The sequence below is a fragment of the Monodelphis domestica genome, chromosome 7, assembly GCF_027887165.1.
Source record: "Monodelphis domestica isolate mMonDom1 chromosome 7, mMonDom1.pri, whole genome shotgun sequence".
NCBI lineage: Eukaryota > Metazoa > Chordata > Mammalia > Didelphimorphia > Didelphidae > Monodelphis > Monodelphis domestica.
The window spans coordinates 14,111,762-14,127,007 of record NC_077233.1 but is presented as its reverse complement, the minus strand read 5'-3'; the positions used below and the strand labels follow the sequence as shown (position 1 = coordinate 14,127,007).

Sequence of the window (15,246 nt, the reverse complement as noted above, 5' to 3'; positions counted from 1 at the left end):
AAGACAGTGACCGTGGAGGGTCTCTTTAGTCAGCTCCTCACACTGATCTTCTCCATCCTGAGGGACTTCAACTGCATGACGAGCCCAGAGATCGAGTGGGAGTTGGGAAAGGAAGGGAAGGGGAGGAAGGCGTTAGGTGTCCTGCACCTGGATCAGCTGTCCAGAGGAAGAGACAATCGTAATGGGATGGACAGTGATCCTACGGGGAATCCAGCTTGCTGGGAAATACCTGAAGTGAGTGCTGCCATCTCCACTCTGTTTTATGTCTGATTAGGATGGAGGTGACCAGCGGCTTGAATAATAAAACTAGAACATTTGCATTCTGCTGTCAAAGGAGAAAATGCCTGCCTGCCTGCCTTCCTTCCTGCCTGCCCATGTAAAGCAAGCAGCCTTTCTGATCACTGAGGGAGCTGTCAATAACGTGGAAAGCAAGAATCTCCTGGGAGGACGAGTCAGGAGTCAATTCAATTCAACGAACATTTATTAAACATCTCCCACGTGCCAGGGACCGAGCCAGGAGGATCCAGGGAAGATGCACGATTCATACGCAGATGAACCAATACAAGCTATAGAAAACGTAATTCCAGGATGGAGGAATCAGAAAATGAGTATTTTTAAGCACCTACTATGTGCCAAGCACTGTGCTAAAAGCTACCAATGTCAAAACAAACAGCTGATCAGGAAACAAACATAAATATGTATAAGGAGATAGCAATCAGTCAGGGAACAAATGTTTATTATGTACCTACTATGCACTAGGCACTGTGCCAGGCACTAAGAACACCAGGACAAAACTGCCCTTCCCAACTCTCCTTAGTGCTAGCATAGCCTTCCCTCTGTTGATCATTTCCAGTTTCTTCTGTCTTTAACTTGTTGGCATGTAGTTGTTGGCATAGTGTTTCCCCAATAGACCATGAGAGTTGAGACTGGGTTTTTGACTGCCTTTATATCCCCAGGGCTTAGTTCAGTGCCTGGCACACAGTAGGCACTTCATAAATGCCCACTGGCTTACTGATCTCACACCACTTGGTGGCACCAGTTCTAGACCACCTCCTGCTTCTGACACACTGAGAACTTCCTAGGAAGAGATCCTCAAAGTTAGCTGGGTCATCTGCTCATCAGACAGAGGAGGAACCAAGGCTTCACGGGGCTTCAAATCTAGTATTCCTCCAGGAGCATCCCAACAAGCTGACGCTGTGCTTCAAGCACCTTCCCCTTCTCCTGGCACCATGGGGAGAGCTCACCCAACCAGCCCGCACCAGATCTGGCGACCCCTGAGAAGAGGCCCAGCCCCATTTTCACGTCGCAGCCAAACAGAAGGTTGAGTTTTAATTCTACAAGAGGTCCCAGGTTGTGTCCTTTTTCTGTGACTCATGGCTGCCTTTGGGTGTGCCTAGGGTGCCTTCCCTACTTTATCCGGTGTTTTTTCATCATTATTCTCAGCCTCAGCACCACTTAAGGCCATGAGGTCATCCTTGGTCCTGTCTCCCCCTCCTGGCCCAGCCCTCACTGACCAATACCCTTAATCCAATTTCAGGGCCAGCTTCTCTTCCTTCCACTTCTAGTTGCTTGTTTGGTTCCTCACATGGGGCTGCCCGAGTAGCCTCTATGCCTCCTTTCAGCCCCCTCCAGCCCCGAGATGGCCAGACAACCCCAGACGTGCCTGGAGGAAGCGAGCCGCCCAAGGAAGGCAGCTGGGTCATCCCCCAACTCCTTCCGAGTCCAGAGGGTGTGAAAGAAATGCATTTTCGAGGCTGGAAGCTGGCCTGGATCCTGTATTTATATCTCAGGGCTGTATAATCGCAGGGTCGGCAGCTGAGTAACTCCTCCATATGGAAGGGCGCAAGACACAGTGGGCTTTTGTCAGGGCCGCCAAGATCCACCAGCATCTGGGCCCCACTCACATGGAGAGAGCCGGAGTTGGGCCCTGGGACAAGGGAGCAATGAGGAAGTGATGGGCCATGCTGAGAAGGGCACTCCAAGGCACCCGGGAATAGGGAAGCCGGGCCCTTCAGCACTTCCTTCAAGCTGACATCGACACAATCATAAGAACTAGTCCAAGATCTGGCCACAGAATGACAGGATCTCAGAGGTCACCTCGTCCCCAAGCTGGCAGAAAAGGTTCAAAGGATCTCGGATCTCATGAAGAAAAGGGAAAAGTGATCTAGTCCCACCCTTCATTCTACAGATAGGGAAACTGAGGCCAGGGATGTTAAGGGTCCAAGGTCATACAGGGAGTCAGCATCAAAGCTGAAGAAAAGGGAAAAGGTATCTAGTCCCTCCCCCTGTGTTATAGATAAGGAAACTGAGGCCCAAAGACATTAAGCACCCTGAGAAAAGTGAAAGAAGGGTCAGAACAGAGGTTCAAACCCAAGACCTCAGACTCCAAAGCCATTGTACCAGAGTTCTCCCCTCCCTAGTTATTGTTCTGCATCAGACTTGGGCAATGTCTTCAATATGCCCTGATGAGCAACATCATGTCAGGAAGTCTCCGAGTCAGGAACACATGGGTTCAAGTCTCACCTCGGACACAGACTCGGTGGCTCTGTGCATGTCAACAAATCCCTGAGTGCACCATCAATGTGGTGTCTCCTTAGCTACTGAAGACCAGTCATGTACAATGATAATAATAATAGTGATATGAATAATATTAATAAATGTATCACTGCTGGTTGCAAAAATATGGCAGCCAACTAATGGCTAATAAGACCATGAACTGGTGAGTAGAAAAATGCATCATGATAGACACATGACATCCCCATGCTACAAATATGGACCCCCAAATCCTCTGGAAAACTTAATCAATGAACTCTATTGGAACCACAGCATTACCATAGACTAAACGATTACCACAATTCCCCAGACATTACACTCATCCTAAATATCTTAAGAACAATGTTGTTCATGGCTGTTGTCCGCCATTTTGGATACTCATCATCACCAAATTAGATGGAATGGAAAGCTTTTGAAGATAGAGAGACGGGGAAGCTGGGTGGCTCAGTGGATAGAGAGCCAGGTCTAGAGGCAGAAAGTTCAAATCTGGCCTCAGATACTTCCTAGTTATATGTCCCTGGGCAAGTCATTTAACCCCAATTGCCTAGTCTTTATCATTCTTCTGCCTCAGAACCAATACTCAATATTAATTCCAAGAAAAAAAGGTAAGGCTTTTGAGAGAGAGACAGAAAGAGAGGGGAACGAACGAACGAACAAACAAAGGAATGAAGGAATAAAGGAAGGAACAAAGTAAGGAACAAAGGAAGGAATGAAGGAAGGAAGGAACGAAGGAAGGAAGGGGTCATGTGCCAGCCTTTCTTTTTCCTCAACAGCTGCTCTTTTTTCCTTTTTTTCTTCATTCTGCCTGTCTTTGATCCCCACTTATCATTTCTACAGCCCTTGTCTTCTTCCTACATCTTCTTCCCCAACGTGGACTCTATGACCGAGTAATAATGATCTCTTTGTATATAGCACTTTTCTCAACAACAGTTGGGCCAGGTGACCCTTTTACCCGGGGGCTGGGCCTCCTCCACGTGGTGGTTGGGCAGCCTCCGGGCTCACCCACCCAATTGATTTCTCTCCTTGGGCTTTGCCAGTCCCTCTTCTTCTAATGAGACTTCCTGCTTGCCCCCTTACTTTATTTTCATTCACTCATAAAAATTAGGAAGCTATTTTGGTTCCCTTTAGAACCAAAATTTACCAAGCCAAGATGAGTGAAAATAAAAGCAAGACAGTAATTGATTCAAAAGAGATTATAGGGGCAGCTGAGTGGCTCAGTGGATAGAGTTCCAGGTCTGGAGATGGGAGGTCCTGGGTTCAAGCACTTCCTCACTCTGTGATCTTGGACAAATCACTCAACACCCATTGCCTAGCCGGGACCACTCTTCTGCCTTGGCACCAATATTTAGTATTGATTCTAAGACAGAAGGGAAGGGCAGAGACAGGACAGACAGACACAGACAGACCGAGATTATAGTGGAATTAAGGGAACAAGAAAAAGGAGTTGTGTAAAGAGTTACAGGTAGAAAGGAATTGGGTCCATGGAAACTCCTGCCTCGGCCTACTGGAAATGCCCAAGATTGAGCTAGAAACACCCCCAATCTGTCATTCCTTGACTGGTGTTTCCCAATAGGCCTCTATCTCATCTTCATTGTGCCTTGTTGGGCAAATGGGGACTAACAGCTGTGTCACTGTCATTGCTGTTCAGTTATTTTCAGCCTCTTTGTGACCCCATTTGGAGTTTTCTGGGCAAAGATACTGGAGCGGTTTGCTATTTCCTTCTCCAGGGCATTTTACAGATGAGGAAACTGAGGCAAGCAGGGTTAAGTAAGTTGCCCAAGGTCACATAGCGAGGCAGTGTCTAGGGCCAGATTTGAACTCGGGCAGAGGAGTCTTCCTCATTGCTGCTACCTTTCAGAAGACACAGTTCAACCTGTGGTCTTTCTGAAACCATGTCAAGGGCAAGCTAAGGTAGGATGAGCCGACTTTACTTCTACTCAGTTCCTGGTTTGGGGAGCAAGAACAGCCGGTTCCAGGTAAACCCACCTCTTAGAACATTAAAAAGGAGAGCTGCCATTTCTCCCCAACTCTTCGTCTGTCTAAGTCAGCCAAGAAGCTGTCTTTAAATGTGCCACTGGCTGGGCCAGGCTCGGAGGATCCTCGAGGCTGTCGGGCAAGATCAAAGAGGGCAAAAATGAACTCGGGCTTGCTCAGCTGCTTCGAGAGCTGCTCTGGGCAGAGGGTTCTCTTTCCATTCACTCAGCTCTCAATCTGATCTCCCTAAAACACAAGTCAGAGCATGTCTGTCCCCACCTGGCCCACTCAATCAACCTCGGTGGCTCCCTATTACCTCCAGGATCAAATAGAAAACCCTCTGCTTGGTAGACAAAGCCTTTAATAGGCTTTCCAATCTTCTTTTTTTAAACCCTCACCTTCTGTCTTAGAATCAATATGGTGCATTGATCTCCAAGGCAGAAGAGCAGTGAGGGCTAGACAATGGGGTTAAGTGACTTGCCCAGGGTCACACAGCTAGGAAGTGGCTGAGGCCAGATTGGAACCCAGGGCTTTCTGTCTCTTAGCAGGGCTCTCTATCCTCTGAGCCACTCAGCTGCCCCACTCCTTTCCAGTCTTCTTACATCTCACTGGGCATCAAATACTCTGTAATCCAGTGACAGTGGCTTCCTCAGTGTTCCTTGCAGAAAAACACTCCATCTCCCAATCCGGGCATTTTCTCCGGCCATCCCATTCTTGGCCTGCTCTCCTCTTCTCCTCACCCCCCTCCCAGCTCCCCTGGCTTCCTCCCAGAACCAGCTCAAATCGCACCTTGTACAAGAAGGCTCTCTGGGGATTCACCCAATTTGTCCTGGATCAGATTTGTGCTTCACGGCTTTCACCTCAGCTCCCCCATTAGACTGGGAGAGGGGACGATTTTTTGCCTTTCTGTCTCCCCAGCACTTGGCACAGTGCCTGGCACACAGGAGGCATTCAGTAAATGTTTGCTGACTGACTACTAGCTGGTTTTTTCCTCAAAACAACCTTGAGTGGTCGGTGCTATTATCAGCCCAGTTTTACAGATGAAGACACTGAGGCCAAGAAGGGTGAAGTATTTTATTCAGGCTCACACAGCTAGCAAAGGGCTGAGGCAGGATTTGCACTCCAAGCCCAGCCCTCTATCTATCCTGCCCCTCCCACTGCTTCTCCTCCCCCTACATGCCTCGGTGCTCCACTATTTCATTTTCAAACAGATATGATGGCTCCAGAGTAACCCATTGTTGTGGTCACGGGCTGGAGGAATGATGGTCTCCTACCACCTGAGCTCCATGTTCCACCAAGCCCAAACCAGACGCGCTCCCAGAGCAGACAGACTCGGGCTCCTTGGAAGAAGGAGACGAAGGGCCTCACAGGCTAATGGATTGGGTGGCCACAGAGCCCAGAGTGTCCAGAACTGGACAGGAGAGCCGGTCCTGCTGGGCCCAGACATAGCAGCTTTGTCAATTCTCTAGCAGCTGACGGGTCCATCTCTTGCTTCTTCCAAGAATCCGTGAGGCCTCGGTTCTGCCAACCAACTCATTCTGTCAGGCTGGGTCCAGTTCAGAGCAGCCTCCTTTGTCACAAGAACAACCAGTGAAGAAGGCCACCCAGCTTCTCCTGAAGCCTGGCCAAAGAGGTGGCCTCAGCTAAGGAACTCCCCAACAGAAAACTCTCTCCCAGTGTAGACTGTCTCCTGCTAGCACCTTGGGGTGTCAGAGAGTCCCTGGGGGGAACTTAGAGGTGAAGGGACTTCCTGGGGGTCAGAGGTGGGATTTGAACTCTGTTCATTTGGATTGCAAGCTGCCGCTCAACAACAATGGAAATAATAATAGCTGACATATATAGAACTTTAAGGTTCGCAGAGTATTTCATAAGGTGAAGGATACAGGTATTACTATCCCCATTTTATAGAGAAAGAAAATGGGGCTCAAGGTGGTTAGGTGACTTGCCCTCGGTCACACAGTCACTTTGCCCAGGCTGGATTTGAGCCCTACTCTCTCTAGCCATTCCCATATGTCCCTACTCTATGGACTGGGGTGGAGGGAAATCTGCAGGAGAAGCTGGCTGGGTTCCAGCTGTCTCTCTGAGAGTCTTCCCAGGAAGGACTCTAGGGCACAGGCCAGCCTCCAAGAAGCCAGTCCATTCTCCTCTTTCCCAGGGCCTGTCCAGGGAAGAACCAGCCTTGTTATTTGGGGTGGGGGCAGAGGGGCTGTAGTTCCTAGTTCTCTTTAGTTCAGGTGGCTTGGCAATCAAAGAAGACAGCCTTTATGGCCAACAGCTGGCTGGATCCCCATTGGCTTCTCTGACCATGGACCCAGCCCCTCCCATTTAAGTCTCATCTGTAGCTCCCCCCTCTATTTATCAATGACTTCGATGGAGGCCTGGAAGTCCTATACACAGATGGCACAGGCATGGAGAGGATCAATAGGGAGCTGATGCCACAAATACCTCAACCATGACCACAGTTCTCAAACATTACGGTCTCAGAAGCCCTTTACACTCTTTACTGTCTTTTTTGTTAACTCTTACCTCCTGTCTCAGAATCAATACTAAGTATGGGTCCAAGGCAGGAGAGTGGTAAGGGCTAGGCAAAGGGGGTTAAGTGACTTGCCCAGGGTCACACAGCTGGGAAGTGTCTTAGGACCCCTTTATACCCATAAAGATTATTGTGGCATCCTCACCAAAGTGCTTGTTTCTATGGGCCGTATCTATCAATATTTACTATATTTGACATCAAAATAGATGAATATTATTAGGGAAATGCTTTTGAGGGGACAGCTAGGTGGCTCGGTGGATTGAGAGCCAGGCTTGGGGACAGGAAATTCCTTGCTGGGTGACCCTGGGCAAGTCCCTTAACCCCCTCTGCCTAGCCCCACTGCTCTTCTGCCTTAGAACCAATCTACAATATTGAGTCTAAGAAGGAAGGGAAGCGGTTTGTGTGTTGCCCCTGAGGACCTTGAGCACCTTTGATGGAGTGTGTGGGGACCCAGAGGGACACTCTGAGAAGGGCTGGGCCAGGCCAATGAGGCAGAGACTAAGAGAAAGTTTACTAGACAAAATGCAGTCTTGTACTGGGGTTCAAAACACCAACTTCCAAGTATGAGATGCTTGGGGGAGGGGACAACCCGCGAATAGGTCCTGGCCTCCCCACACACAGCTAGGCTCTCCCCGCAGCCCGGAGGGAAAAGGAGAATAATGCGGGCTGTGCCCCGCTCATACCTCATCCGAGGGCCGCAGCACACCGTAGGAAGGACGCGGTCAAGCTAAACCAAAGAAGGGGGTCCAAAGGGGGAGGGGCCTGGAGGCTCTGTCTAACCCTCCCACACACACACACACACACCCAAATCCAAAAGGCCCGGCCGAAGGGACCAAAGAGAGACCAGGCGAGGGGGAGGGTCGGCCTTCCCGGCCTGAACTTCCCGTGTGTCCGTCTGTCCCGCGAGGGAGGAACTAGGCCAGCGAGGCTTGGCCTCGGACCCTAGAACTAGAAGCAAAGGCTGCGTGTGAGTCCCAAAGGACTCCTGGGTGAGAGAGCACCAAGGAATAAAAGAAAAAGTGGCCAACAAGGAGAAAAGTTCCCAGGTGCAATGGGCCGACCCAGAGGCCGCGGGTTACCTGCCCCGCCCCCAGCCCCGCCTCCTTCCCCTCCCGTTTAAGCCAAAGCGGGAGAGCCAGGAGGTGGGAGAGGGGAGCAGGGGCTGGTCTCCGCGGAAAGCTCCGGGGTCGCAGTGGCTCATCCCCTTCGCCCCGAAAACGCTCGGATTCTCTTGTCCTTCCCTGCCCAAAGATGCTGTGTCCCGGGCATCTTGGGAAACTCCTGACACTTCCCCAAAGCCCAGGCGGCTGGCCGGCCTTAGCCTCGTGCCCCTGCCCCGGGAGCTGGCCCAGGACTCGAAGGGCCCCTTGAGGGGCTTTCGAGAAGCGGCCTCCTCCGCTTGTCTTTGGGGGGCTCAGCCAGGGTCCAGTCTCGACTTCCACATCACCCTGGCTAGGGAAAGGGTCAGCCTCCCTCTGGGGTCAGGGGTCAGGGATGAATAAACAAACCAAAAAGGTTGGGGGGGGGGGGAGTTGCATTTGTGAAACCCTGCAACGTCCGGGGGGACCTACCACCCAGGCAGCCACTGCCGGTGGAGGGGGGGGAACAACAAGGAGGAATCCAAGTGCGTTGCGATCTCTACCCAAAGGGGAGTCTCCCTACAAGATCTCAGTTCCAGGCAGACTGCCCTGTGCCTCAGTTTCCTCATCTGTAAAATGAAGGGGGGCTGGACTCCCAAGAATCCCTGAGGGGACTCTCTTAGCCTCCCTCTCAGGTAAGGAAGAAGGCCTTCGCCTTCCAAGGGGGCAGTCATCCTCAGATGGCTGAGCCCCCTGGGGAGAGGGCACCGCCGTGTCCCCCGCCTCCGGGCAGCCCACCCCGCTCAGCGGAGCGGCTGGCTCTCGGTACGAACATCTACCCTGCAGGGAGCTCACTCCCTCCGACCTCCCTCTGAGGGGGCCCAGAGAAGTCTCTGGCCCCAGCCGGGAAGAGGGAAGTGGCCACCCGGCCTCCGGAAAGCTTCGGCTCCAGAAGCTGCTGGCGGGGCCCGGCCAGCCCCATCCCAGCCCCGGGGGCCGCCCAGTCCCAGCCCGGGAGGGAGGAAGGGAGGAAGGGAAAACTGAAGCTGGAGCGCGCCGCCCCGCTGCCCGGCTGCGATGTGGGGACCGGGGGCCGGCGGCTGCTAGGGTGGGATTGGCCGAGGGGCCAGAGACCGGTACTCACCAGCGGGTGTTGTCGTGAAAGTGCTGGAGCACCGCGTAGCCGAAGAAGGAGCCGGGGGGCCCTTGGAAGAGCACGGCGCGCTCCGGGGCCAGGTTGTAGGCGGCTGCCCCGAGCGCCAGCGCCGCCGCCGCCGCCCCGAGCGCCACGAGCAGAGCCTGCAGCCCCCCCGGGCCCCGGCGGCCGCCAGCCCGCATCCCGCAGCCCCCGCGCCCCCCGGCCGGCGGCCGAGTCAGAGCCCGGGGATCCCAGGCGGGCGGGCTAGCGGACTGGCGAGTTCCCCTCTCCGCGACTGTCCCGCCCGGCGGCCACCCGGTGCACGCTCCCCGCTCCGGCCCGGCCGGGCTGGACCCAGAGGATGAGCACCCCGGGTGCGCGGCTGGGCTGAGTGTGATCGCGTGTGTGTGAGTGTGAGCCTGCGTGTGCGCCCCTGGCCGCGCGGGGGGCGCGGATTAGAGTGTCCCTCGGGCACGGAGAGGAAGTCCCAGGCCGGCTCAGCTATGCCCTGGTGGGGCTCGGGAGCGGACCGTGCGCTCTCTCGGCCCTCCAGCCTCAGTCTGCCTACGAGCCTCCCACCTCCCGCCTCCCGCCCCCTACCAGCCCGCCCGCCGGGGCTGCCGGGGCCGGGCCGGCCAGGCCAGCCCCAAAGGCTGATCCACAGTGCCCCCTGCGGGCCACGGCCGCGCCCTGCCCCGGGCTCCTGCCCGGAGCTGAGAGGAGAGGCGAGGCCTCTGAGGCCCCCTCCAGCCAGCCGGGAGCACCCCCTCTTTGGGGCGGCTGGAAATGGAATCCAAAGGCCCCCCCAGGAGTCCCCTCCATCCCATCTAATGGGAGAGAGGCAGAAAGGGAAGGGGTGGGCGGAGAAGGTGCCAGGCGCTGCCCACCTTCCACCCCAGAGTGCCGGTGGCCAGTCTGATGGAATTCGGGGGTCTGTGACCAGGCCAGAGGGGGGCAGGGAAGTTCACTAGCCTCCAAGTGAGGGCACCAGGGCCCCGGGGCAGATAGAACCCGTCTCAGCAGAGAAGGAGCAGGTAGCAGCCGCTGGTGCCTCCACCTGCGGCCCCATCACCTTGGATTTCCCCTGGCTGTTTGGAGAGCATTGGATGACCACAGGGTGGAGAGGTCGACTACCGAGGGGGAAAGGCTGCTGCGGCTTTGCCTCTGGGCCCCAGGACCAAACAGCGCCCAGCGCCCAGCACCCAGGCGATGGGGCTGGAACCTCTGAGCCCACCAGCACGAGACAGTCTCAGACTCTCAGGGCTCCCAGGCAACCCTTCAGGCCAGGGACAAGTTGCCTGCACAGTGCCTGCCGGCACTGGTGGAGGAGCCTTTCCACACCAGGAGATCCCCAAGAGTCCAGACCAAAATGTGCAGGGCGCCGCGGCCAAGGGTGTCCTCAAGAGCCAGCCGGCACCTGGGCCAACAGGGAGCAGCTGCTACACATGAACCGAGGCTGGGGGAGTGCCGAGTTCAGTTGTAGCACCAAGCCCTGTGGAGAGCCAGAAGACCACGGAGGCGACATTTTCACCCTCCAGGAGCCTGTTCTAGCGCTCTGCTCCTTGGATCTCGAGATACCTTCTCAGCCAGCCCTCAGCTCCTTCCCACAGCCTTCAGGGCTGGCCTCCGGGCCTCCCAGCTCCCCCTTGGCCCCGAAATTCCCCTTCCCTCCTCTGCTCCCATCACGCTCTGCCTTCATCTCACAGAAGCGCACTGGAATAGAAGCCGCTGAGGGCCAGGGACAGTTCGGGGTTCATCTTTGGCTCACCAACCCCTAGCATGGCCTGGGGCGGGGGGTGTTGTTAGGGTTCAGTTGTTCTTCATGGTCTCAGCTGGGCTCTGCTTGGCACAGATACTGAACTGGTTGGCCCTTTCTTCCTCCAGTTCATTTCACAGATGAGAAACTGAGGCAAACAGGATGAAATGACCCACCCAAGGTCACACAGCTAGTGCTGGCTGAGGCTGGATTTGGACTCGCTGGCTCCAGGGGACAGAGCACTGGGCTTACAATCGAGAAGACTCAACTTCCTGAGTTCAAATCTGGCCTCAGACACTTCCTAGCTGTGTGACCCTGGGCAAGTCACTTCACTTTGTTTGCCTCAGTTTCCTCAACTGTAAAATAAGCTGGCCATTTCCTAATGGCCAACCACTGCAGTATCTCTGTCAAGAAAACCCCAAATGGGTTTTCTTCTTCAAATGGTCCCGAGGAGCCAGACACAACTGAAAGTGCTGAGGGATAGATGACAACTGATGCCCTGGCTCGGCCAGCTGCTGTCCTAGGTGCTGGGGATCTGAGCAGAGACAGACAATCCCAGATCTCGAGGACTTTCTATTCTGAAGAGGAAGTCAAGAACCAGGAAGGGATAACGGGAGAATAGATGAAAGGAGGCCACTGGCGTGTGAGCTGTGGCACAAAGGAACAGAGGCAGAGATGCGGAGAGGAGAGACGCAGGGAGTTCACAAAGGGCATGAACAGGGAGAGGGCCCATGGCACTGGCTGGCAGAGTGCCAGGGGCTGTGGAGGGCACAGGCGGGGAGCTGGGTAAAATGAGGCTAGAAAATCAGTCTGGGGCAGGTTGTGAAGGGCTTCGATGGCCTGGGGGATAGCTGATGCTCCGGACAAGAGGCCGCTCCTGGAGGTGAGAGGGAAGGGGCAGAAGGGGTGCCGAGGTCAGCTCTCCAGGTCCTAGAGAGCCTGGAGTGGGGAGAGGCCGGAGAAGAGGCTGTGGGAATCACCACCCGTGGATCCCACGACCGCAGTGGGCTTGGGGAGTGGAGCGTGGCCTCTAGTGACCTCCTGGCTAACCTCAGTGCAGCAAGGAAGAGCAGGAAGCCCAGTGGGATGCTGAGTCCCTGAACTATGGCCTCCCCCAAGGGTGCCGGTGCACCCCAGTCCTTTCTGCTGTGATCCCCAGTTCTGCCCCAGCAGGAGCCACAGGAACACATTCAAGAAGGAGCAAGTCAGCCAGGGCAAGCGTGGGAAGAAGGTTCTTCTGGACTTGTTGACCCTGGAGAGCTGCTGGGAGCCGGTTGGGGGCCTCTGGTGGGCTCTCACCTAAAGCCGTCATGGAGCTGAGATCATGGGGCCCAACAGGCCCAGGTGAAACGGGGAGGGCCAAACCCCCACCCTCCGGCGCCAGAGGCCAATGCTGGAAGTTGACACTGAAAATGAAGCAAAGGCTCAGGCAGCCGCTGAGGATTCTGGGAAAGTGAGGAGGATGCATCTTTCTGGTGGCACACTTGGTCCCAAAGTTCCAGAAGAATAAAGAGTAGATTATTCCATAAGGCTAAAGGTGGGGGAGGGAGAGAGAAGGTGTCTTCTGGGCCCCCCTCGACTTGCCAACTTTGCACAACAAAGAAAAGATCTGAAGGCAAGGTGGATAGGACAGGCAGGGCCACTGAGGCAGATTATGTTTCAGCTCCGGGGCGGTGCCTTTAACCACCCCTTTGATAATAAGCCCTTTTGTGTTTTCAGGAAACGGGGCAGAGGGTTTGTGAATAGGGCCTTGTGTTTTGAGGCTCTTTTTTCTAAGAATCTAAAAACCTTGCAAATGTACACTGTTGGGGGGAGAGAAGAAGGGAGAGCGCCGGCACCCACACCGAAGGTGCTTTAGGAGACAACGTCCCAGACGTCCAGCCTCGTAGCATTGGGAAGGATCTCTGGGGTCATCCAGCTGGCCAGGACCGAGACGGAATCCCCTCCCCCCCCACCCCCCACCCCCAGCGAGCAGTTATTGGGACTCTGTTTCCTTTCTCTGAGCACCCCCTGTTGGCATTCTGCCTCTTTGTCCTGAATCGCTAAGCCCTGTGCCTCCTCCCGGGAGGGTCATCTCCCCGCACGAGCCCCGTCCTCTCCTCCTTCCCTCTCGCCTCTCGGGTGAGCCAGTTGAACGCCAAACTTTCCCATGGAGTCACCCCCTTATCATCTCCCCGGCGGTGCCCTGCCCTGCCCTCCCCTTGCTTCCTGCACCCGCGCTGCCGAATTAAGGTCGAGAAACAGCCCGAAACTTCTCTAACGGGCTCCACTACAGTCACTTCATACCAACGCGGCTGGGCTCTCGCCGCTGCTAGGCAAAGCTGCTATCAGCGGAGGGACAGAGGGAAGAGCAGACCAGCCGCTGCGCGCTTGGATCCCCTCCTGGGCGGGGCCAGAAGAGCCGCAGAGCTCACAGTCCAAAGCCGCCATCTTCTTTTGGAGTGGAGGAAAATGAGGCTCGGCCTCCCCTCCCAGCACCCCTTCCGCTGCCCCCCAGGGCCCAAGGAGCCTGGAAGAGGGCTTTATCTGGCACAGAGTTGAGTGTATCCGCAAACAAACCGTTTGGAAAAAGAGAGGGACGAGGCTGCAGCCACAGACGCATGCAGAGGCTGAGTCTGGGAGAGACCCAGCGTTCCAACGCCAGCCAGGCTTTCTCCACACTCAGAAGACAGAAGCTTGCTGCTCCGGAACAGATTTAAATCAATCGACTCTTGGCCCTTCTCTCAGGGACTCTACGCTTCGCCCTGCCCCGGCCTTCCATGTCTCCTGCCAAAATTGGAGCTGAAAGCAAGGACCAATTCCTCCTCCCTTGTCTCCTGCACCTCATCCGTCCGTCTGTCTTCCCAAGCAATCATCTTATCGCTCAGCACTCACCTTACTGAACAGACGCCCAGTGAAGGGTAGGAGAAGGGTCTTCACGGAGACCTGGGTTCGAATCCTTCCTGGGACATTTCGATGCTATTTAGACATGGATAACCTGTAGGCCAGACCTCGCAGGAGGCCAGTGATGGAGATTAAATGAGCTAACATGTGTGGAATGAATGGCAGACCTTAAAGGTGGCTCTTCAGACATTACGGGCAGGTCAACGAGTCACTGAGACTGAAGAGGAAACATCAACAAGGTACCGAGACAACCAAATCACACCCATTTCTTAAGTGCGTACAGTGTGCCCCGCAGGCATCGCGCTGGGTGCTGGGATTCCAGGATGCCGCCTTCTCTCTTCATTCCCTCGCACTCAGCACAATGTATGGCATGAAGGGCTTTCAACCCCTCACCTTCCATCTCAGAATCAACCCTGGGTATTGGTTTTGCAGAAGAGCAGAAAAGGTAGGCAATGAGGGTGAAGTGACCTGCCCAGGGTCATACGGCGAGGCCACATTGGAACCCAGGACCTTCCATCTCTAGGCTAGCTCTCCATCCACTGAGCCGCCCATTGGCCCCTGGAGGAATTTGTTTTTTAAACATATTATAGCTGTATTTCAATAAAATGAGTTCCCTTTGTAGTTTTTGCTAATTCTTCTATTCACTTAAAAAGTACTATTCTGAGAGCTTCACCAGACTGCACCCAAAAGGGTGAAGACCAAAAGCCTGAGACCCTTTGCCCAGGCTAGGCTGCCCTCCTGGGGCAGAGGAGCAAGGGGCCTTGGCAGCAAAGCCAGGCTAGAACTGGAGCCCGGCGACTCCTCGAGTCCTGGCCGCCCCCTGGCTCGCAGCTCCCGCCCTGGGACCAGAAGAGGCAATCCGGGGCCAGATTCTATGCCACACAGACAGAGGAGCTCCCCCGTGGCTCCCACAAATAAACACGCAAGGCCCCGGCCTATGGGGAGGGGGCCATGACCCCGAGGGCAGCGGCCAGCTCTTCTCCGTCTGTCCCAGTCTGGGCTAGATCGAATTACCGCATTTCCCACATGGTTTTGAAATCCAGGAGGTTTTCCTTTGGTTCAGGGAAAGGGCAAATCCTCTCTGAGCCCCCAAAGATGGTAGCAGCAGTTCCTGGAGCTAACCCTCTCCTATCCACGACTTCCCAAGCTAAGCAGGCAGGGTTCGGGGATATCCTAATGGTCCATCCATTGGAACGTCCCTCCTTCCTGCCTTTGCCCAGGCTGTGCCCCCACTTTCTTCCCCTTCAATCCCCTCCTTCCTGCCAGACTGGACGCCAGGATTCCCTCCTCCACAGCCCCCGACTTGGCTGCCCCAGTCGTGTTCCCCAAC

General features: G+C 54.9%; 1 protein-coding gene across 1 annotated transcript in view; it reads right to left on the bottom strand.

Annotated features, from left to right (window-relative positions):
- Window positions 1-9,720, bottom strand: part of LOC100019816 (integrin alpha-9) — a 39,698-nt gene extending 29,978 nt beyond the window's left edge. Inside the window, exon 1 of the mRNA XM_056804261.1 lies at window positions 9,284-9,720. Coding sequence (XP_056660239.1) covers window positions 9,284-9,477 — 194 coding nt within the window. The 5' untranslated portion in view covers window positions 9,478-9,720. The remainder of the gene's footprint in view (window positions 1-9,283) is intronic.
- Window positions 9,721-15,246: the final 5,526 nt, after the last annotated feature.